Source organism: Gnatocerus cornutus, chromosome 2 (assembly GCF_029298725.1).
Source record: "Gnatocerus cornutus isolate USDA-ARS CGAHR chromosome 2, icGnaCorn1.1, whole genome shotgun sequence".
Classification (NCBI taxonomy): Eukaryota; Metazoa; Arthropoda; class Insecta; order Coleoptera; family Tenebrionidae; genus Gnatocerus; species Gnatocerus cornutus.
The window spans coordinates 9,291,445-9,315,927 of NC_142234.1; the positions used below are offsets into that span (position 1 = coordinate 9,291,445).

The 24,483-nt window shown below is 33.8% G+C and overlaps 2 protein-coding genes across 2 annotated transcripts; both read left to right on the forward strand.

Moving 5' to 3' along the window:
* Positions 1 to 4,701: 4,701 nt before the first annotated feature.
* On the forward strand, positions 4,702 to 5,275 carry LOC148178754 (uncharacterized). Its single transcript, XM_088030545.1, has 4 exons — positions 4,702 to 4,788; positions 4,840 to 4,950; positions 4,997 to 5,152; positions 5,201 to 5,275. The coding sequence occupies exons 1-4, from the start codon at positions 4,714 to 4,716 to the stop codon at positions 5,267 to 5,269; spliced, it is 411 nt and encodes a 136-aa protein (XP_087886671.1). The 5' UTR covers positions 4,702 to 4,713; the 3' UTR covers positions 5,270 to 5,275.
* Positions 5,276 to 11,150: 5,875 nt separating this feature from the next.
* LOC148178755 (facilitated trehalose transporter Tret1-like) lies at positions 11,151 to 11,893 on the forward strand. Its single transcript, XM_088029458.1, has 3 exons — positions 11,151 to 11,753; positions 11,807 to 11,810; positions 11,871 to 11,893. The coding sequence occupies exons 1-3, from the start codon at positions 11,151 to 11,153 to the stop codon at positions 11,891 to 11,893; spliced, it is 630 nt and encodes a 209-aa protein (XP_087885584.1).
* The last annotated feature ends 12,590 nt before the right edge of the window (positions 11,894 to 24,483 follow it).

Below are 24,483 nucleotides of genomic sequence, written 5' to 3' on the forward strand. Positions count from 1 at the left end.
TTATTTGGTATATTCTTGTCGATATTTCTTATGTAATGCAAGAGAGTTGTTTGTAACAAGCCAAAAATAAGAGCAGCATACATCACGAACAAATGTGGTGAAAGTATTCCGACATATCCAATTGGTAAAGCACAAATTTCGAAGATTTTTGTTATTTGATACCAATTACCAGGCACCATATCAATTAAATTAAGAATATAAATAAAGCTCTTATCTTCCTTCGAAGTCTGGACGCAAAACAATGCGATAAATTGTGAACACAAGGTGAGAAAAACCATTATCAATGCTATTAATTTTACAAATTGTTTGTTTTGGGCCACAAGTTTAGGAACATCTAACACTGCTTCTAAAGCTTTAGTTGCATCATTTATGAATTTAGTTATATATGGTATAATCATCATGGCGTGTAAATGCTAGTAAAATCGTAAAAAATGTAATTATTATATTTGTTTTGTAATTGTTTACAACTTACGTAAATGAAAATGCAGTATATAGGCGCATACTGTATAAAATAATGGAAATCAAATTTATAGATGAAAAGAACTCCTTGTAAGATAGAAAAACATGTGAGGATTGTGATAGTGCAGTAAAGCCAGAGCTCTAAGATTAAATATTGAGGCAATTGGACGCATAGAAAATGACATATCCAAAAATAGTAGTTTTCTACAAAAAAGACAGAAATTATTATTATGAATTATAGTAACAAGAAAACTTTTTCAAGCTTTCAGTGCGTTTATCACTTTGAGTTTTTAAATGTATTACAGTAACTTTCCCTCAAAGTTTCATAAACGTAATGACCTGTGGTTGAGTTTTGTTTGTCCTGAAATTAACTCCAATAATAATTTTACCCTATTGGTTAGCCTATGAATTTACGTTTATAATTAAAAAGTGAAAGCACTAAAAGTTTGAGTTCACTTAAAAGAGGTTTAAGAATACAAAGAAGCAAAATTTGGATTTTTGAATTTTTAAGGTATGATTAGTCTAGTCATTTTTATTAAATTTAAAAATTATCTAAGTATGTCAAAATAAGGGTCAATTTAATCTACACAAAATTTTATATGAAAATTAGTGTATTCTTAAGCCGCTTTTTTTAACTTAATATTTGTTACTTACGTTTCATTGTTGACTGGACCGCTATATTCACTTGAATACTGGAAAACCTCAGATTCAAATATTGAGTAATTTATTTGTTTGCAGAACATAAATACTTAAATAATTACAGTTGGATAATTCCTCTTATTCATCGATTTTTTAAAAATGTTTGCAAATTATAAATAATGAAGTAATTACGTTTTTTTAACATACAGATGCTAGTTATTAAAAAACTGTATTTAAGAATAAGAAAATTTCAAACCGTAGCCTTTTCAAATTCTGTGAAATTTTAATTTTTAGTAGAAAAAAACAAGAATTGTACCTACATATTTGTGACTTGAAGGTATAATAAAAACAGAAAAAGAAAAAATTATAAAAAATTGTGCTTTAGTCGTTTTATATCTCTTGCAATTTGTTCAGTTATATACGGTCATTCCATTCCATTCCATGAATTGTTGGCAGCAGAAGTATATAAACCATTAATGGGTCAATTACGAAAGTGTTTTGGGTTTACTAAAATTTGTATATTTTGCTTTGTTCATTATGACAATAATACTCGTAAACGTATACCTACATCTCGACGCAAACGGTTCAAAAACACGACTCTAAGATTTTAGTTCTCTATCGAAGATTTCTAAACACAACAGAGAAATAAATGTAAAAATTTTTACAATCCATTTTCCAAAATTTTAAATTTGTAAGGGTCAATTTCGTTAGTTGACATATTATCAGCATTACCAACAACTCCTTAATAAAAATATCCTTAAAACGCCTAAATATAGCGTAAAATAGATAGATCATGTTAACTTACAAGTCGTTGCAGTGAGTGTTTTTTCTTACGATCACTTGTGGTACTTAAATCTAAATGCGTAAATTCTAGTTTTTTCCACAAAAATTACGTGCCCAACTTTCTGGATCGATCAAATAACGAATAAATAAATGTCAGCAATTACTTTTTATTCAGGAATTTTGTGTTATGCTAAATAAGGTTTAGTACATATTATACCTGATTTTTCTACAACTTTATTTTAATAAAAACTCTTAATAAATCGCTTATAACCACTTTTTACTTGTTTTACTAGGCGCATCCTCCATTTTTAAATATAGATGAAAAATACCTACTAGGTACCTTATTTGTTATTTATTACTTATTAGTTTAAGAAAAAAAAAGTATCAATAAAAATATCTTGATTAGGTGAGGCTAGAAAAAGAGCACGAAGAGAACCCTTAACTCTAGTGGTATACATCTTACTTATCTGCGCACTCACTAATTACTATAAATTGCTTTGGATACAAATTTTACCAGCTTATAATGGCATTACTCATAATATTATATGTACTTATGATGACGGTTGTAGATAAAGAAAGTTATACAATCAATAACCCAGTTTAAGAAGGGAGGAAATATAATTATTTTGCCTTTTCTACACTTGTCATTTTATTGTCTCCTTAAAGAAAGGATTAAACACACAGAGATTGAAACACCTTTATTTTTTGTTAAAATTTAAATTTTGCAGTGCACATTTTATTCAAATAAACAAATAAAACGTAAGTAATAAAGACAATTTTTAAGTACAGTGGAAATCAATCTTTTGACAGAGTATTAAAACCATTGTTATAAAAATATTATCACAGCGTTAGTGGTTATTGCTTAGAAATAAATACAAGCTTTAAGGATCAGGGTCAAGCTGCCTTATTGAATTATTTAATAAACGAATAACCAATTTACCGTGATGATTGATGAAATTAATGTTAAGAGGCATTTTGCATTAATGAGAACCTTAATGTTAAATTATTTATTGTAGAAAGCAATATTAACTATTAGAAAAGTGGTGACCAGTTAGTTAATTTTTCTCGTCAGTTAAGTACTTTTTCTTTTGACCTGAGCCCACGAATAGTTAAGAGCTTGTCCTTTCAATAAGCAGCCCAACGCCAAAGTTCTGTTAATAAGCTTAGAATATCTTAGGTTAAGCAAATAAAAAGTGCAAAAAAGATATTATGTGATAGGTCAACGTAACAAACTAGAAGTAATACTTTTGAAATTAAAGACCAATACAGCCTTGATACAAAGCTCTAAAATGTATTTATTAAAAATGTAATAGTAAATTTATTGTAATGAAACTAATAGGAGTAACTAATAATTGATAAAATTAATGGTGAGCAGGATTCTGCACTTTTATACAACGCAACTTATTAAAATTATTGACTGAAGAAAACATTATTAACCACTCAGTAGAGAGCAGTTAAACTTCATCAGTTTAACAGTTACTTCTGTTTTTGTTGCCTATCTAGGTCTATTACATCTAATCATTTCAATAGAAGGTTAAACACAAGATATTAAATTATCATTAGTTATTCTCGTTATTTCTCATTACCTAACGAATATCTTGTCAGTGTTTCTACAGCAGGCAGACCTGCCAGAATGTTGTTAACGTTTTCAAAACCAAATATTATAGTTCGACTACAAAATTTAAAAATCAACATTTCAGAACCTCAGTGCAGAAAGCTTTGTCGTTTTTTTAGTGTTGATTTTTTTCAGATTAAGCTAATTAAATGGCTTCTTCTAGTAACTAATATAGTGTTAACTTCCTTAATTATATTTCAGACTTTTCTATTTTTGTATAACTTTGATTTGGATTATTTCCTTCAATATGGAGCAATATATTTTCTAGCGATTTATGTAAGACATTTTGAAGAAATTTAATTAAAAAAAATATTGTCTACGACCGTGTTACATTGACTCTTTGAGCAATGAGAACGTTATTTAATGTAAGTACTCAGTTGCTTATAACACAATAATGATTTATTAGAGCTACATTACATTACAAATTTTGTTATTACACAATGACTTTTAATGATATTAGACTTATTTGAGCTGTGCCCAGTCGTAGATAAACAAAATATAAGTCACACGTGGGTTACAGTACATTACAATACTCACCTGGCTGTTCCAAATTCCTTACTCGGGTAGTTGTAATGATTGCTCTGACTCACTTGTAATGTAAGTTACTAATACATAATTTATATTTCTCTAGCCTCTATTGAGTACAATTACATTACCGTATTGTTTGAAAATTCTAAAAACAAGCACAGATGCGGTAGAATCCTGGAACGTAGATAAAGATATGAGTGAAATAGTCAAGCAAAAATGCAAACGGGAAACGTTCACTGTTTTGTGTTATTTTATTACAAATTTAACAGCAATTATACCAACAATGATTTTATTTCTTACTCCTCAAGAGGATGACGAACAATTCTTCTTTTATCTCAAGTTTATTTCCACATATTTTAGTGCATGGAAAACGCTCTTATTGTTACCAATGAGTTGTTGTCTTGTACTTTTAAGTTTTGCGGCTGTTGCTGTTCCGACATATCAAATCATGTACGGTTTTATGTCAATCAAATACGTTGCTTACGTGATTATGGATCTTATGAAAAACATTGACAAGGACTTGGAACCTAGTAAAATGTTAAATGAAGAATATCAAGAAGCTATTAGATTGAGACTTCTTCACTGTGTTCAATACCATATAAAAAATTGCATGTGTGTTAATTATGTTTTTTTCTGTGTACATGCTAATTTATTATACTTAAAGGAACGGACGTCAGTTGGAAAGAAACATGCAGGTTTTAATATTTCCATTTAAAATTTGTGGAATACTATCATTTATTAGCATAATTCTTTATTACATTGCGGTGAGTTACACCTAAAGTAACTAATTTTGATTTTGATTGATTTTTTTATAGCCTGGTAATGATGTAGAAAATCGTCATTTACTTCGTTCTCTTACAATAGCAACCTGTGGTTTTTTTGTTCTGGCAGGTCTTGCAGTCACTGGTCAAGCAGCAGAAGATTTGGTAAAATATATGTATAGTTCAAAATTTTTGCTAGCTCTTTTTATAGGCTTCTGATATATTCGACGCATTGTCACGAACAAAATGGTACCAATGGAATCAGAAGAATAAAAAAATGTATTTGTTGTTTTTAATGAATGCTTTGAAACCATTTAAGATTCGTTATAGTGATAATATGTCGGTCAATTATGAACTTGCGATTGAGGTAAATTCACAGCATATTGAAAGGTTTTTTGTTAAACATTATTTTTAGTTAATTAAAACATTTATTTCTGCACTCACCGTGATATTGCAACTGAAAGCTGCAAAGAATAACAATTAAATATGCATGGTTAAGTTTCTTGCAGGTATTATAGGCTTTTTCAACTTAACTAGTTTTGTTTGTAGATTGTAGATCTAAATATTGTTAAATAAATACTTTGCACTATTGACAATAAATTTGATTTTTTACAAAATTAATTTAAAACAGACTATCAAAATTGTAAGAATTATATAAAATAGAAACAAATAGCAAATAGCATGTCAACATAATATATTACATACTACGTATTTCTAAAAACAAAATCTACTATACATAATAAAAATATTATGATAAACAATATTCTTGCATAAAAATTATCACATATTTAAATGAATATAAATTTTTTCACTATTTAGCCATGTATTTTATAAACATTTATTCCGTAACACGTGCTAAGGGATTTTAGAAGTTAGACAAATACGAATAACTTTATAGTTATGTTAAATAATTGTAATATAGGTTCTTTAATAGGTCTTATCAAATGTATCTATTTAATAATTTCTATATATAAGCAAATTTTTCTGTGGTTTTAATGTCAGTTTTGGAAATCCAACAACATGAGAACGTTTACAGTAATTTTTTGTATCGTTATATTATCTGCATTTGCATGTAAGTAGGTATACATATAGAAATTTGTTTATGTATTTAACTATTCCAGCAGTGTAGTTATTTATAAAAAATCACAAAGTAATTTTTTTCAATGAAATGCATGATGAGGAAAAAATCGCTAATATTTTAAAGAAATATAAATTATTATATATTTGATAAAATTTAATTTTAAAATAAATAAAAGAAAATTTTCTAAACTTCATTGTTTGACAAAGAATTGTTTGTGCACAGTTTCCAATGGTAATGAACAAAAAAATAGAATCGATGGGGACGTCACCAATGACGTAGGTGTGGTCTTTGGCAACAGAGAAAACTGTAATGAAGGCGATGAAGAACAAAATAGTAAAGGCGGTAATGGTCATGATGAAACAGAACAAAGAGAAAAAGGTGGTAATAGACAAGAAGAAGAAGAAAAAAGTAGTGACGGTCAAAATGGAAGAGGACAAGGCGGAAAAGGTAGTGACGAAAACGATGGTAAAGAAGGAGGAAAAGGTAGTGATGGACAAGATGGTAAAGGGCAAAGAGAAAAAGATGGAAATGGTGAAAAGGGAAATGGGCAAGAAGGAGAAGATGATGATGGACAAAGCGAAAAAAGTGGTGATAGTCAAGATGGAAAAGAACAAGGCAGACAAAATAGTGATAGTCAAGATGGAGAAGGGCAAGAAGAAAAAGGTGGCGACGGCAACGATGGTAAAGGAGAAAGAGAAAAAGATGATGATAGTCAAGATGGAAAAGCAGGTAGTGATGGACAAGATGGTAGAGGAAAAGGAAAACAAGGTGGTAATGAAAAAGATAACAACGGAGAAGGGGGAGAAGATGGTGATGAACAAAATAAAAATGGCGGTAAAGGAAATGGGGGACAAGGGAGTATAGGAGAAAATGACCAAGGAAGCAGAAGGCAAAACGGCCAAGGAAGGTTAAATGGTCAGTTGCCCGATATTGAAATTGATAACATACAAGGTGAAAGAATAGGCAATTTGCTAGATGGCCTAGAAGATTTCGATTCTCGCCAAAGAGAATTAGCTGCTCTGTTGGAAGATCCTAGCTATTTGTTGAATAATTTTGAAATTAATGGAATCGATGCCGAACTAGGAAATTTGAATCTAGATCTACTCAACCAACTAGGATTAGATACTCAGTTAGTCAATGTCGAAACAGGTTACATGCAAAGAGGCACTTTTCGAAATGATGTTGAACTCGATGGAATCGAAGCAACACTAGGAGAGCTAAATCTTTGAGAAGCAGGCGGTCAGTTTAAAAACAATTGCTGCATATTTGAGAAAAATAAAAATTAGCATAAGTTTAATATTTAAACCAAAATCATAAAAATTTTAATTAATCAGGAATTTTTCTCTACCTCACGTTCAAATTGAACAATGCACAGATACCTTTTCTTCATACTTCTAATAAATTTAAAATAATAGGAAGCTTTGTGTTCAACCAGAATTGCTGCAATCGTTTTCATTCAGTAATTATTGTGATTAAACCATAATCACATCTCTGATATGTAACTCATTATTGTTTTTTTGAAAGAAAAATGATAAACTAGCTGAAATTTTGTCTACAATTTGTCAGTTTGATAAAAAAAAATTATTATAGATATAAGCGTTAGATTGGTACACTAATTTAAAAAAAAAATCACAATAGAACAAGACAGTCGAAAACATGCATTGAAACAATATAATTTACAGGGTGTCTCAAAATTAGCGAATTCTGAATGCAGAACGCAAATACTTAACCAATTACTTAGAAAAAAAAAACATTCGCACTTTCTGAAAAAGCACTTTAATTTTGCTCGATGCGACAACATTGCAAAACTTACGTCTTTGAATTTCTATTTGTTGTGCTTAGATACGTTCGAAACCACGTGTCAATTTTACTACTTTCATTGTAGCGGCGAAGATCTCCTCTTCTCTGTCATCCTAGTTCTTAGGCGTCCAGTGTCATTTCTTGTAATTTGAAAATGTTCAGTCAATCATCTAACCGACGAAAGAGTTGGATAACACAATTGATTGGGATAACGGTTCCTGTAGAGGCGAGCTCCCAATACCAAATATATGTATGCGTATTCATTCTTTAAATAAAAATTTATTATTTAAATTTAAAATTTAGCAGGGTGACAGAATTTGACAAAATTCATTATTGCCTGCATTTATAGTATCAGAGTATTTTTTAGCCACGTTGCCGTTCCGTTTTTAAGAAAAATTACAAAAAGTTAAGATTTTTTTACTCCAAAATAAAGCAAATTCTTCCAGAAATTGTTTTACATTATTATTAACCACAATCATCTACACCATAAATAACAATAAACACTGAAATTTCAATTCAAAGAGTGCACATTCAGATCAATACATACAGGATGTTCGAAAAGTGGCGCACCACCTTGAGAGGAAGTGATTGGGTGGTCCCCCAGAGTTCCAAAAAATGTTAAAAAAATACCAGACTCTCTGTTTTCGCAGGAGGACCAAAAAAATAGGAAAATAGCAACATTGCAGAACTGTACTCCCCATAAATTAAATTTCCAGTATTTAAAGTCATAGTAACGTTGTTGTTGTATTGTTGGCGTTAATCAGGTCGGCTCATGAACGAGTAATGTAACTATGGTTTTATCTAAACGATGCCACATTTATCGAGATTGTTGATTCAAAAATCTTGTTAACAGTTTGCACCATGCCTTTGCGCAAAATGTCTTTTAGGTAACAAATTTATTTGAACCCAAAATTATTGCACAGAAATCGTTAATTTTATCATCAAACTTTTCTTCTTCAATTCGTCATATTATCTCAAAAAATTGAAGATTTTTTTAACATTTTTCCGGTGATCTATAGCATTGTCCAAAGATACAGTGTCACGGTGGTGCCCGACTTTCCGGACACCTGTACTCTTCTTCCACGAGCACACAAAAATACGTCAACTGACTAACTTATTTTAATCTGAATATGGATACAATACAAAGTGTCCCAGAACTCATGACCTAGAGAGCAAGAGAAGGTGCCGACATCAAAACAGATTGCGAATTCAAAACCAAAATTGTCTAAGTTTAACAGTATTAAACAAGGACGAATAAGTGAGAGTTAATATGGAAAGCTTTTGCATTTTTAGTCTTCAAGTTTTCAGATCTGTGTAATTCAAGTTCAAGTGTAATTAGACATCTGAACTGCAGACAGGTGTCTTCGCTTGTTTACTAGGCAGCTAAGAGATTGTTACATAATGACCTCAAAGAAGCCCTTAATTAAAAGGGTTTCCGTGCTAAAAACAAAAATTTCTACGTGATAAACGTGGAGTATTAAAAATATTCCAAGATAAAATCTTGCGATTACACTAATTGGGAAATATTTTATCATACATAGACGCTTTTATGAGTTAATTATAGACTACCAACTCCTAGATTTCGTGTCCTTTTAAAAATTCTTCCTCTGAAGAAGCTACCAGTCGCCACAAATCTCTCCTAATTAACACCCGCAGTGTAAAATACACTTTTAGAACACATGCTCTTCTCAAAAAATATAGTCAAATTAAAGACGTAATGCACATGTTACCATTTAATCAAATTTTTTGTGTAGCAACCTCCAGTAAGAAGTTTTTTATGCCTTCGAGTGACATTACTCTACTTTCTTTTCGTGTTGCAGCGATTGTTAACCGAGTTCTTCTATACCGGATTCACCGGAGATTTGATGCGGTATAATCCAAAGTGGGACCAATCCTACATTAAACGCCCACAAAATTTCCACTGTAGTGCGGAAGTTAGGTTCATTTAAGACGTTGGTAAATTAAATAATGATAACGTAAAGAGAGTCAATATTATTAACAAATTGTTCGAGAATACCTGTCTTATCTTTATTGCTTTTATAATTATAGTGAAGTATTTATTGCGGTAGTCGAATATTATGCAACGATAAATGAATGCATTTTTGTTGTCATTCGTGGTGTCGAGATTATCCTGCACAACAAAATTAGGTAAATATTTGAGGAATTCGAAGGAATTGCCAAACACCTCTTTCGAAAAAACTGTGTCTCTGTGACGCTCTTGGTACAATAAAAACACTAATTTTATTAGATTCGCCATTAATGGATTTTTTAAACGGAAGCGACCCAAAAAGTTATGACGTGATGAGCTGATGATTGAAAACGACAAAAACAGGGAATGAAAGCATGTAAATTACAAATTTTAAAAAGTAAACGCAATGACAAAACCTCCATTGGTAGATTATTTTTAATGATTAAATAAAAATTGGTTCTAAATGACATTTAAGAGTTTACGACATCGAACTATGCCGCCGTTTATCCAATTTTAATTATCTTTTTATTGTCGGATTTTTTACGGTACAGGTGTTGGCCTATAAATTAATACATTCTTAAAATTACCAAACAGGTAGTCTATTTACCAATAATAAAAACAATCATGAGATACTGTCCTTGACACAAAAGGCATAGACGCAGACTGGCATTGTGAATGAATTTGTGTTATCCACATCCATTCTTACACGATCATTGCGGGTATTACAAACCTGAAATTGATACGTGTTGCCTCATTGATTGTGCCACCCGAGTTATTCAAAAATAGATTTTACTTATTGGATATTTAAAAACGACCGGAAGTTGCATCTCCTCAGTGCATTATTACATTTCAAAAAGATGAAATGGAACTTTGATTTTGGGAAAGATTCTCCGTTTTTCGAAATTTCCAGAACAATTCAAAAATAGAGCAAATCTAAAAAGTTTCCAAGATTTTTAATTTTTTACCACTGTGGTGGCAATAAACTTTGTTGAGTTTACGGCGTTGGACTCATCACAAAATATTTTTTATTGTCACAATTTGTTATTTTTCGAGAGATTTTTTTCGCTAAAACATTGTAATATAGTCAGACTCAAAAATTGTCATAAATAACAACAATCAACGGAAAAAAATCCACGCTACATAAACGTTGCACATTATCAAATTTGCACTGATAACCGCAAAGTACCACATTCGACTCTATCTTTTCTTTTTTAATTTTGCTTTGTACTTGATATTGTGGTTCAACGACCCTCGACTACTTGAACACATTTTGAAAGTATTGAGTTCTTGTGATGTATTTTTTTATAATAATCCATCATCTGGATGACAATTTTGCTTGACGTCTTATTTTCATACACAATAGCATTTTAACGCCCGGGTGCTCCCCAGGTGCGGAATTAGGGCCGATTAATCGTTATGAGAGAAAAACCAGTAGTGTTAAGTATCACAATTTCTAACTGTTACAGATTCGACATTACGATGAGGATACGTCGTCTGAGCGTCTAACTTATGGAGATGAGCCAACCATCGGAGAAATCTGACAGTAAAGAAGACGTACACGATGTTGTTGCTCCAGCATGTGACAACAATAAACCAAGACATTATAGCATACTACATCAAGTTCTGGCCACGGCGATAGTTTCCTGGCTTGCTCTCGTGGATGGATTTGCTGCGGGTTACTCATCACCAGCTGAAGCAACAATGGTGGAGGAGTTGAATCTCACTAAAAGCGAAAGCACGTGGATTTTCAGTCTTCTCCCGGTCGGAGCTTTTCTGGGGAGCTTCACCGGGGGATGTTTCGTGGAATGCTTGGGTCGCAAGAAAACCCTTATTTTCGCAGATGGTATCTTTCTGGTGGCATGGTCCATAAATTATCTTTCTTGGAATTCTTGGAGTATGTATGGCAGCAGAGTTCTGAACGGATATGGCGTGGGTGTAGTTTCCTTCACACTTCCGGTATATTTAGCCGAAACTTTACAACCGACAATAAGAGGAAGATTGGCTTTGTTTCCGACGGCCTTCGGGAATTTCGGTATTTTGCTGTGTTTTATCGCTGGAAATGTGTTCAAGTGGAGAGAATTGGCGGGAATGGGCGTCAGCTCCCAATACCAAATATATGTATGCGTATTCATTCTTTAAATAAAAATTTATTATTTAAATTTAAAATTTAGCAGGGTGACAGAATTTGACAAAATTCATTATTGCCTGCATTTATAGTATCAGAGTATTTTTTAGCCACGTTGCCGTTCCGTTTTTAAGAAAAATTACAAAAAGTTAAGATTTTTTTACTCCAAAATAAAGCAAATTCTTCCAGAAATTGTTTTACATTATTATTAACCACAATCATCTACACCATAAATAACAATAAACACTGAAATTTCAATTCAAAGAGTGCACATTCAGATCAATACATACAGGATGTTCGAAAAGTGGCGCACCACCTTGAGAGGAAGTGATTGGGTGGTCCCCCAGAGTTCCAAAAAATGTTAAAAAAATACCAGACTCTCTGTTTTCGCAGGAGGACCAAAAAAATAGGAAAATAGCAACATTGCAGAACTGTACTCCCCATAAATTAAATTTCCAGTATTTAAAGTCATAGTAACGTTGTTGTTGTATTGTTGGCGTTAATCAGGTCGGCTCATGAACGAGTAATGTAACTATGGTTTTATCTAAACGATGCCACATTTATCGAGACTGTTGATTCAAAAATCTTGTTAACAGTTTGCACCATGCCTTTGCGCAAAATGTCTTTTAGGTAACAAATTTATTTGAACCCAAAATTATTGCACAGAAATCGTTAATTTTATCATCAAACTTTTCTTCTTCAATTCGTCATATTATCTCAAAAAATTGAAGATTTTTTTAACATTTTTCCGGTGATCTATAGCATTGTCCAAAGATACAGTATCACGGTGGTGCCCGACTTTCCGGACACCTGTACTCTTCTTCCACGAGCACACAAAAATACGTCAACTGACTAACTTATTTTAATCTGAATATGGATACAATACAAAGTGTCCCAGAACTCATGACCTAGAGAGCAAGAGAAGGTGCCGACATCAAAACAGATTGCGAATTCAAAACCAAAATTGTCTAAGTTTAACAGTATTAAACAAGGACGAATAAGTGAGAGTTAATATGGAAAGCTTTTGCATTTTTAGTCTTCAAGTTTTCAGATCTCAGATTGAACGACAAATATGTGAAAAATTGAAATTTATCAAAAAATTCAAAATAAACTTAGCAACTTAACGACCTAAGCCGACGATATTTGAATAGTTTATATTCAAAATTACATTGTCCATTGTTCAGTTTTTTCAAAATTCTAAAGTAATTAAATTGTATGCAGTTAGTTTTTTTTTATAGAATATTTTTTTACATTATTAATAAAGAATATTTTACATTTTTTACTGTCTGAACATTTAAGTAAACGTTTTTTAATGAATTTATTCCATATCTTAGTTCCGATTCATTGTTTTGATAGGTTTTACTACCTAGACAATTACATATTTATGGGTATAAATATTAGTATGTAATATGCTTAAATGAAGATTATCAAATTTGCTTATCTGCTTTAGTTCCTATAAAAAGGAATTTTTCTGTGGCTATAGCAGTAGTTTTTCAAGACTTCACCATGAGAACTTCTACAGTCGTATTTTGTCTTGTAGCTTTGTCTGCATTTGCATGTGAGTACATACATAAACATATATTCAATTCAATATTTTTCTATTGTCACAAATAATAATATGTAGAATTAAACTGTTGCTATAGAAGATTTTTATTGCTCTTTGAATAAAATTAGTAAATCAAAATTAGATAAAAAAAAGTTTTTTGTAAACGTCATAAAAGTAACTCGTCTAGCTCGATTGTCAGGGTATAAGATCCACTTATATGCTTAAGCAGAACACAGCACTTTATATCCTTGGGCTGTACCGTAACCATAGAAATGTTTCCATTGCACTATGATTCTGCATGAATTTAATGTTTTTAAAGTAAAATAGAGTAATTTTCTATCGTTTGCAAAAAAAACGTATATGCCATTCAGAGCAAAAGTGGCTTTGTGTGCTTTGCCTGTTAATGTCTGCCTCACTACGGCTCAGCACACAAAGCTACATTTTTGCTCTTAATGACATAATACTTTTCTTTTTACATAGGAAAGTTAAATGAAAAAAATTACACGCTTTGCAAATTCCAAAAATAATTGAAATTTTTCACGCTCTTAATAAATAGGAGTACTTATCTGATATATTACATGATGAACGTCAATTCAAACGGTGAACAATTTTGGCTATGCAAGATCTTTTTTCACTCAAAGTTCACAAAACATTGACTTTTTTTTTCGCTAGTTTGCAAGGCTGGCCAAGAAAATGAGGAAAAAGATGACCTAAGCATAGACATAAGTTTGGACATTAACGACTGCAGCGATGAAAAAGATGACAAGAAAGGACGAAAAGGCGGTGAAGGTCAAGATGGCAAAGGACAAGGAGAACAAGGCGGTCAAGGTCAAGATGGCAATAGACAAGGAGGACAAGGCGGTCAAGGTCAAGATGGCAAAGGACAAGGAGGACAAGGCGGTCAAGGCCAAGACGGTAAAGGACAAGGAGGACAAAGCGGTCAAGGCCAAGAAGGCAAAGGACAAGGAGGACAAGGCGGTCAAGGCCAAGACGGCAAAGGACAAGGAGAACAAGGCAGTCAAGGTCAAGATGGCAAAGGACAAGGAGGACAAGGCAGTCAAGGCCAAGACGGCAAAGGACAAGGAGGAAAAGGCGGTGAAGGTCAAGATGGCAAAGGACAAGAAGGTCAAGGCGGTCAAGGCCAAGACGGCAAAGGACAAGGAGGACAAGACGGTCAAGGCCAAGATGGCAAAGGACAAGAAGGTCAAGGCGGTCAAGGCCAAGATGGCAAAGGACAAGAAGGTCAAGGCGGTCAAGGCCAAGATGGCAAAGGACAAGGAGGACAAGGCGGTCAAGGCCAAGATGGCAAAGGACAAGGAGGACAAGGCGGTCAAGGCCAAGACGGCAAAGGACAAGGAGGACAAGGCGGTCAAGGCCAAGATGGCAAAGGACAAGGAGGACAAGGCAGTCAAGGCCAAGACGGCAAAGGACAAGGAGGACAAGGCGGTCAAGGCCAAGATGGCAAAGGACAAGGAGGACAAGGCGGTCAAGGCCAAGATGGCAAAGGACAAGGAGGACAAGGCGGTCAAGGCCAAGACGGCAAAGGACAAGGAGGACAAGGCGGTCAAGGCCAAGATGGCAAAGGACAAGAAGGACAAGGCGGTCAAGGCCAAGATGGCAAAGGACAAGGAGGACAAGGCAGTCAAGGCCAAGACGGCAAAGGACAAGGAGGACAAGGCGGTCAAGGCCAAGATGGCAATGGACAAGAAGGTCAAGGCGGTCAAGGCCAAGATGGCAAAGGACAAGAAGGTCAAGGCGGTCAAGGCCAAGATGGCAAAGGACAAGGAGGACAAGGCGGTCAAGGCCAAGATGGCAAAGGACAAGGAGGACAAGGCGGTCAAGGCCAAGACGGCAAAGGACAAGGAGGACAAGGCGGTCAAGGCCAAGATGGCAAAGGACAAGGAGGACAAGGCAGTCAAGGCCAAGACGGCAAAGGACAAGGAGGACAAGGCGGTCAAGGCCAAGATGGCAAAGGACAAGGAGGACAAGGCGGTCAAGGCCAAGATGGCAAAGGACAAGGAGGACAAGGCGGTCAAGGCCAAGACGGCAAAGGACAAGGAGGACAAGGCGGTCAAGGCCAAGATGGCAAAGGACAAGAAGGACAAGGCGGTCAAGGCCAAGATGGCAAAGGACAAGGAGGACAAGGCAGTCAAGGCCAAGACGGCAAAGGACAAGGAGGACAAGGCGGTCAAGGCCAAGATGGCAATGGACAAGGAGGACAAGGCAGTCAAGGCCAAGACGGCAAAGGGCAAGGGGGAAAAGGCGGTGAAGGTCAAGATGGCAAAGGACAAGAAGGTCAAGGCGGTCAAGGCCAAGATGGCAAAGGACAAGGAGGACAAGGCGGTCAAGGCCAAGATGGCAAAGGACAAGGAGGACAAGGCGGTCAAGGCGGTCAAGACCAAAACGGCAAAGGACAAGGAGGACAAGGCGGTCAAGGCCAAGATGGCAAAGGACAAGGAGGACAAGGCAGTCAAGGCCAAGACGGCAAAGGGCAAGGGGGAAAAGGCGGTGAAGGTCAAGATGGCAAAGGACAAGAAGGTCAAGGCGGTCAAGGCCAAGATGGCAAAGGACAAGGAGGACAAGGCGGTCAAGGCCAAGATGGCAAAGGACAAGGAGGACAAGACGGTCAAGGCCAAGGTGGCAAAGGACAAGGAGGACAAGGCGGTCAAGGCGGTCAAGACCAAGACGGCAAAGGACAAGGAGGACAAGGAGGACAAGGCGGCCAAGGCCAAGATGGCAAAGAACAAGGAGGACAAGGCGGTCAAGGCCAAGACGGCAAAGGGCAAGGAGGACAAGGAGGACAAGGAGGACAAGGCGGTCAAGGCCAAGACGGCAAAGGACAAGGAGGACAAGGAGGACAAGGCGGTCAAAGCGGTCAAGGCCAAGACGGCAAAGGGCAAGGAGGACAAGAAGGACAAGACGGTCAAGGCCAAGACGGCAAAGGTCAAGGAGGTCAAGGAGGACAAAGTGGAAAAGGACAAGGAGAACAAGGAGGTCAGGGTGGCAAAGGACAAGGAGGTCAAGGAGGACAAGGAGGTCAAGGTGGGCAAGACCATGAAGAATGCGATGACGGACAAGAAGGAAAAGGCAGTCAAGGAGGAAAAGGTGGTCCAGCCGGAAAAGGTGGTGAAGGAGGAAAAAGTGGTCAATAAAACTTTGGCAAAGGAATCGGCAATTTCGGAACCAATGAGTGCGTTAAATCGAATAACATATGTTGTTATTATAATTTTCTTTAGATACAATCATTGTAAAATTTGTCAAATATAAAGCATTTCAAAACCTACAAATTTTTTATAATTTGATAGTACTTACCTAAACCTACTTACTAATGTTAATGTTATACAGAGTAGTCATTATTCATATTTATGCATTTTTCAATTGTTTTTGTAAATAAATCGGCATTATTCATTTCAAGTAATTCACAATTTTGTTATGGGTCAACTTAAGATGTCTGAATATTGTGCGTTATACAAAATCGTTTCAGATTTTGATGACGAGTGCGAGTTTTTCCACAAATCATTGTCAATTTTTTTTGCATTCTGAAATCGTCAAAAATTGTTTCAAAACACTTAAAAATTCATAAAAGTCAGAAACAAATGAATAAATGAAGAAAAAAGGAACGACGTATTTAAATTTTCTAAAAAATAAAATATTAATCGAACAGAGTTACAGTAGAAGGTTATTTTTAATTAAGAAATGTTTTTATTATCTTTCGGGGGGGAGGGGGGGGGCTTCTGAACGGTAAAAACTCAAAAATAAAGGCACAAATTGTGTCAGGAGTAGAAAAATAAATAAATGAATAAATGAGGTATACAATATTTTTTCGCACAACTTAATACAATTTTAGGTTTCAATGCGCAGAAAGAAGAATGTTTTAGCTTAGTTTAAGTTTTTTAAATTTTATTGATAAAATACATTCAAGTGGCCCAGAACTCATGACCCAGTGAGCAAGGGAAGATGCTGAAATCAATACAGATTGTAAAATCAAAACCAAAATTGTCTAAGTTTAATAGTATTCCAACAACGATAAAAAACTGAAAGCCAATTCCAAAAGGTTTTGCATAGGTAGGGGAAACCAGGGTAATGGGAGCCTACTAAGGGAAAATGTTGATAAAAACAACATTTGTTAACATTGTTATAATTTTTAATTAGGAACACTTACATTCATTATTTAAGTATATTTCAATCACAAATATAACAAATTAGAGTCATAGGTCCAATAACGATTTTACAAAAAAAGTCAATCGCTCCCATTACCCGACACATGCGGGTAATGAGAGCCCACTTAATGTTTTTTGGGAAATTGGGCCATAATATTTACTCTGCCCCGAAAATTCAACTAAACATACTATAAATGAGATCTTAGTTATTAATGCGATGAACTATTTGTAACACAAATAAAAAATAAATATAGAATATAACTTCATGCTTAGCTTGGCGCTAGCAATCGGCAGTTTTTTAAAAGCATGGAGTGAAAAACACACAAGCCTTCTTCGTGACTTAACGGATGGCGCTAACGACTCGTGTTCATCGGGCGAAGTTTAACGATGGTTGACGGAAGCGACCGAGTGCTTACGATCGCGCAAATGTGCCTACTTTTCCTTGTATTACTATCGCTCCCATTACCCTGCGTTCCCCTACAATGGCGTTAAAATAAAATGCTATTTCAATTTCCTAGGTAATAGGACTGTAACGTCAGCTTGGCAAATAGAGAACAGTTCTCTCTATTTTGCGTATCCTAACAATTATACGAAACGCTTCGCAAAACCTCTGACCATCAGTCAGTTCAACGATCATAATTGGCTGCCGTATTTTCATCATAACTCGATTATCGTTTGCCGAAAACATTTTTTGTTGTCAAATTTTGGTTTCGTATGGCTGTCTGCGTGTGCCTCTGGGACACGAGTTCTGGAACAGTCTGTATAGACCTACTTAAATTAATAATACTGATAGTCCTAGTGCCATTGAACTAAAACACTTTGAAGAAACTTTCAACAAAGTAGTTTCTATTCAATCTTTTACATTTAGATTGAAATAGGAATAGACAAAATACATGAAAGTTGATTTATAAAAGCACATACTTTCATTGTTAATCAGGTAGAAACGCAAAAATTTTGGTCAATTTTTCACATTGTTTATACTTAGTATGTATTCTATAGCCACATGCATTAATAAAACAGCACTTAATATAAAAAATGTAAAAAATCCAATGATTTGAACTTTCTAAAACCAAAATTTATAAATTTTGACAAAACTGACGTCAAATTTACATTATTAATATTTTATAATTATTTATTCTTGCATAGAAATGATCACATAATGAATATTGAGTTTTTCATTTTTAAGGTCTAGGCATTTAATTGTTGCATTTTAATGAATTTTAATTTATTTGTTATCGACTCATTGCATTCTTCACGATTGTTGAAGTTACTTTTAGACGTAATATTTTATTACATATTTATATTTTTTATTTTAAATGTACATATACAAATTATTAATTCTCTTTTTGTTTCTATATAAACACACACTTCTACAGTTTCAGTATCAGTTGTTCAAGACTTCACCATGAGGACTTCTACTGTTGTTTTTTGTATTGTAATCCTCTGTGCATTCGCATGTAAGTATTTATTGCAACAGTCTTGTGCTTTTTAGGACTTTAAAAGTTTAAAAAATTTTGTGTAATACTCATTAAAAGGATTACATTTTTCCAATATTAGAATAAATTATTTTTTCTTTTTAGTAAGCAATGTTGAAACTGGAGAACCCGATAAACATGAATCAACTAACTACAATGGCGAAAGTGATGGACAAGATGGCAAAGGAGAAGGAGGAACAGGTAGTGCTGGTCATGATGAAAAAGGACAGGAAGGGAAAAATAATAATAATGGACACGATGGTAAAGGAGAAGGAGTAAGAGACGATGATGGAAAAGACGGCAAAGGAGAAGAAGGAAAAGGTGGTAATGGTAATGGACAAGACAGTAAAGGAGAAGGTGAAGAAGATGGTAATAAACATGACGGCAAAGGAGAAGTAGGAAAAAGCAGTGACGGACAAGATGGTAAAGAAGATGAAAAAAACAGTGGTAAAGGACAAGACGGCAAAGATGAAGAAGAAAAATGTAGTAACGGACAAAACGGCAGAGGAGAAGGAGGACAAGCAGGTCAAGATCAAGACGGCAAAGGAGAAGGAGGAAAAGACGGTGAAGGACAAGACGGCAAAGGACAAGGAGGACAAGGTCAAGACGGCAAAGGACAAAGAGGGCAAGGCGGTGAAGATCACGAAGACACAACACAAGGAGGACAAGGCGGTCAACGCCAAGACGGCAAAGGACAAGGAGGACAAGGTCAAGATGGCAAAGAGCAGGGAAGAAAAAGCAGTAAGTGTTCCATTGATTCTAAATTACTAAAACTAACTTTTTGAGATAACTACTATACTACAATTATTAGCCTTTATCGAAACATGATGATTAAGATGTATCTAATACCTTTGTATGCTTACGTGTAAAGTACATCATAATAGTGATGATACAAATAATTCATAATAACATAGTTACTGTTTCATAATAGCATAGTTACCATCTCATAATAGCACAGTTGCCATTAATCCATAATATTCAACGTTTTTATGCAAACGAAAGCAACTCCAAAGACCAAAATTAAAGACATTCTGAAGATCTGCATTTATTTATATTAATTCTAACATAAAATATCTTGGAAAATGCTTTTCTCGCTGTTTCATCGCGTTCAAAACTTCCGTCAAAAATTGGACATTTGCAGAACTGTTGAGTGGTAACATTGCCACCTTCGTCCATGTTTCGATAAAGCTTTGTATTTACTACAGATAGTAAGTAATTCATAAAAAACTCGGACGTTAACAAGTAACGTCCTCGTTCATTATGAATTACTTAATATCCTTCTCAAATAAATAGCTATTTTGTTAAGATTCAATAATTATTTTTATTCAATTTATTTAATGTTTAAACAGAACTTTACTTTTTATACTTACAATGTTTTTGTCTTCAAAACAGCAAAATATTTTGTTTCTAATATTTTTTTTTTAGATCTAACCTTTGTTTACAACACCAACCTTGGAGATTACTTCTACAATGCTGACAGCGAAACAGCTTTTGTTTTGAACTTACTTTCAAATCATACCGGCTTTTTCAACGGTAAAACTGGGGAAGCCTTTATTGTCTCATCAAATAACCAATCTTCTGTTTACCTTCCTTCTTCTGATCAAACTTGGAATGCCAACAAAGAGTCCTTAGAAGACTATGCTGACAACACAAGTCTCGAAGTTGTTTTCAACTATGGCTTGGACAATGGCTTAGAAATAAATTCTCGTACAATCGACGATGAACTCAAAGAAAAAATTTTGGACATAACATCGACACTCAATTCTGTCAACTCAAAAACTAGTGATGGTTATAGTTACCTACTGGAAACCTCAATTCTTTCGTTAACTAGACAATTAAATGAATTAAGACCAGCTTTCAGGGGAACTAAAACACCTGTTAATGGTGACCTTTCATGTGGTCTAGAAGTCTTAAGAGGAGTAGATTGCTTTTTCGCTGGTTTTAAAGACATTTCCGAAATCAAATCCAATCCAGGTCTTGTTAATTTGGATGAAATTTTATCTTCAGACTCTGGATTAGAAGCCTTAAGTTCGTTATTAAACGATGTAGCACCAACAATTAATCTACAAGAAAATCTCTCAGACGAATCGAAAACAAATTTCATTTGGCTTTTTGACATCATTGCCAAACTTTCCGGAAATGATTACTATGATTTTAATGGCTTTGTCCGTGTTGTTATGAACATGGTCAAGTACGCTTCTGATTCGATTTCTGAAGAAGAAATGAGACACATTTTGGAACTATATTTTACTAGTGGATCCGAAAAAAATCCCAATTTGGAAAACAAATGGAAGGAGTCAGTTGAAAACTTGAAGAACACTTTCGATGAGCTGCAATTGAGTTCTGTCTTTGAATATTTCAGTGATGCTTTAGCAAAGATTATAAAAAATAATTGGAAGGTTAATAACATCAATATGTCTGACGCTATTCACGGGCTTATTTATGCTGATTTTGATGAAGAATGTGTTGATAATATTATGTCCAAATTATGTAAAGAAAATTAGAATGTTGAGTTTGATAATGGAGACTCTTGCATAATAAAAACGTGGTCTAATATAAACGTTGTTGTTTATTTAAACTATAAAAGAAGTTCTGCTGTGATTAAAAAGTTATCGATTTAAATCTAAATTATTTGTATCTACCTACACATTAACATCGGGTGTGCCGAAAAGGATGGATTAGCTGTTCAGCTGTTCACATGTTTCTAACGTATTCTTTTCAATTTCTATCGATTTCTATTTTTTTGTAAATCGGTTTTATCAAATTATTTTTAAAATGGAACACTTATATACTCATAACTTTTTATCTGTCCTCTAAAATGATAATAATATCACTGTACTAACTGCAAAATGCAACAAGCTAGGTTTTACCCGGTGGGTCAAGCATGCACAGCCGCATACGTTGAATCTCAAAGGTTCAGAAAAGCTCTAGGAGGTTCCAAAAGGTCAAAATTTAAAAACAAAAATTTTAAAAAGTAAACTGTTGTATTTAACCAACTTGAATGACCACTTGACTTACCACTTGACTTGACTGAGATTTATACCAGAGATGCCCTACCAGTTAAGCAAAAAAAGATTGCAATTCGAGCACAGTGTAATTTAATGCCATAAAGATAGATTTATATATTTTTTTTTTGATGATAAACATTGTTGTTAAATGAAGCGAAAGTCTTTTAGATCAGTTATCTCCACCAAAACGTATTGTTTTGTTATTTGGAATTTCTTAAACGCTTGTTCACACGTAGTTAAGGTTCGTTTTTTTACACACCCGTTATAATTTGTCGGGATAATAAAAATTCCCAATCCTTTTCTTCCTGTCTACAGGTCTACAAACGAATTCAAAGTTTTCCAATCACAAACGTTTTATTAATTAACATTCGAAGATACATTGTTAGTTACTTACCAACATAATTTTGTTGCAAGAAGAAACGTTTTTGATGTGTGAATTTTAGAATGCGCCGTTTGCAATTGTTAAATTGCTCTAATTTTAAATCTAATAAGTGTAGACATTTTTTGCAGATTTACTTTTATAATTCAAGACAGAATTTGTGACTAATAGGATTTTTGCGAGTTCTGAAACACCTACCTGTAGGTATCTGAAAATATTTTCAACTTGCAGACTAGTCATAACTGTCTCTATAAGTAGATAAATAAAAATTATGTATGTATAATTGACGACTATGAAACCTGTACAGCTTTTTTTACAACATAGGTACCTACCTATTTTAATTAAATTAATTTTAATTAATTTTAATTAAAGTACAATAGTGGTACCACTGAAAAAAAGCTCTTTGAAAAACAATCAACACAGTAGTTTTTATTAAATGCTTTAAAATAATATTAAAATTAATATGAATAATTAAACACATGAATGCTAATAATTACGTAAATCATATAATTGTTTTATTATTATGCAGGTAGAAATATAAATGTTTTCGTAAATGTTTCATTACATTATTTATAAGCACATACATTTATTGATAAAAAAAATTTGTCCTTAATTCTTAATTTCTTTGAATTGACGTCCATTTAGTATTTATTTAATTTTTAAAATCATTAACACCAATTTACTATATTCACTAAATCTAAATCTCCAATTAAGAAAGTATGGAGGTGCATAAGTACACAGATAGAAATTATAAGAAATTAAAGTCAATCATAAGATTTATATTAAACAAAATTTCACACTTTAGCAATACATATCTTGTATTAAAATTAAGGCATTAACCATTTGCGAATGATATAAAGTCTGGACTTTTAATTTTTGTATTTTATTTAATTTTTATTGTCTTGTTATCGATTATTTACGTTTTTGTACCTATTGTTAGACGTAATAATTTATTACATATTTATATTTTAAATATTTGTAATGTATACATACATATATGTATTTAAATATACGATATAAAATGTATGTATTCCTTTCCTGTTCCTATATAAACAAATATTTGTTTAGATTTAGTATCAGTTCTTCAAGACTTTATCATGAGGATTTCTACTGTTGTTTATTGTATACTAGGCCTATCTACATTCGCATGTAAGTATTTTATTCTAATCTCTTAATAAAAATTATGAATTAGGATTTTTTGTGTAAAACTCATCACCTTAAAGATTGAATTTTCATACACTAGAATAAAATTCTAATGTTTTTTTTGTTTTCAGTTACCAATGCTGGAGAAGAAAAACCCGATAGGGATGATTTTAGAATTGACTTTGACTTAAGTATCGGAGGTGAAAGTTGTGAAAAAATACATGGAAATGAAGGTAAAGGTGAAGGAGAAAATGGGGGTAACGGACAAGATAGCAGCGGAGAAGGAGACAAAGGTGGTAATGGACAAAATGGTAAAGGAGAAGGAAAAGGCGGTAAGTAATCGCTTCTAATAAACAATTATACGCAAATCTTTAAACGTAACAATAATCTATTATTATTTCGTTTATACGTATGGATTTGTTTAAACTTAAATTTTTAAACATTTTTTGCTTTGTTATAATGTATTTTTTTTATTTGTTAGATCTTATCTTTGGTTACAACACCAAACTTGGTGATTACTTCTACAACGCTGACAGCGAAACAGCCTTCGTTATGAACTTACTTTCAAACAACACCGGCTTTTTCAACGGCAAAACTGGAGATGCCTTTATTTTCTCACCAAATAACCGATCCACTGTTTACCTTACTTCTTCTGATCAAACTTGGAATGTCAACAACGAATCTTTAGAAGACTACGCTGAGAACATAAGTCTTGAAGATTTGTTCAAGTATGGTTTGAACAATGGCATAGAAATCAATTCTGGCACTCTTAATGATCAACTCAGAGATAAAATTTCAGACATCACATCGACACTCAGTCCGGACAACTCAAAATCTGATGATGCTTATAGTTACCTTCTGGAAACATCAATCTCTGCGTTATCTGAAAGATTAAATGAGATTAGACCTATTTTTAGAGGAACTAAAACACCTGTATTTGGTGATCTTTCATGGGGCCTTGATGTCTTGAGAGCATTGGCTAGATTCTTCTCCGGTTTTAAAGATGTGGCCG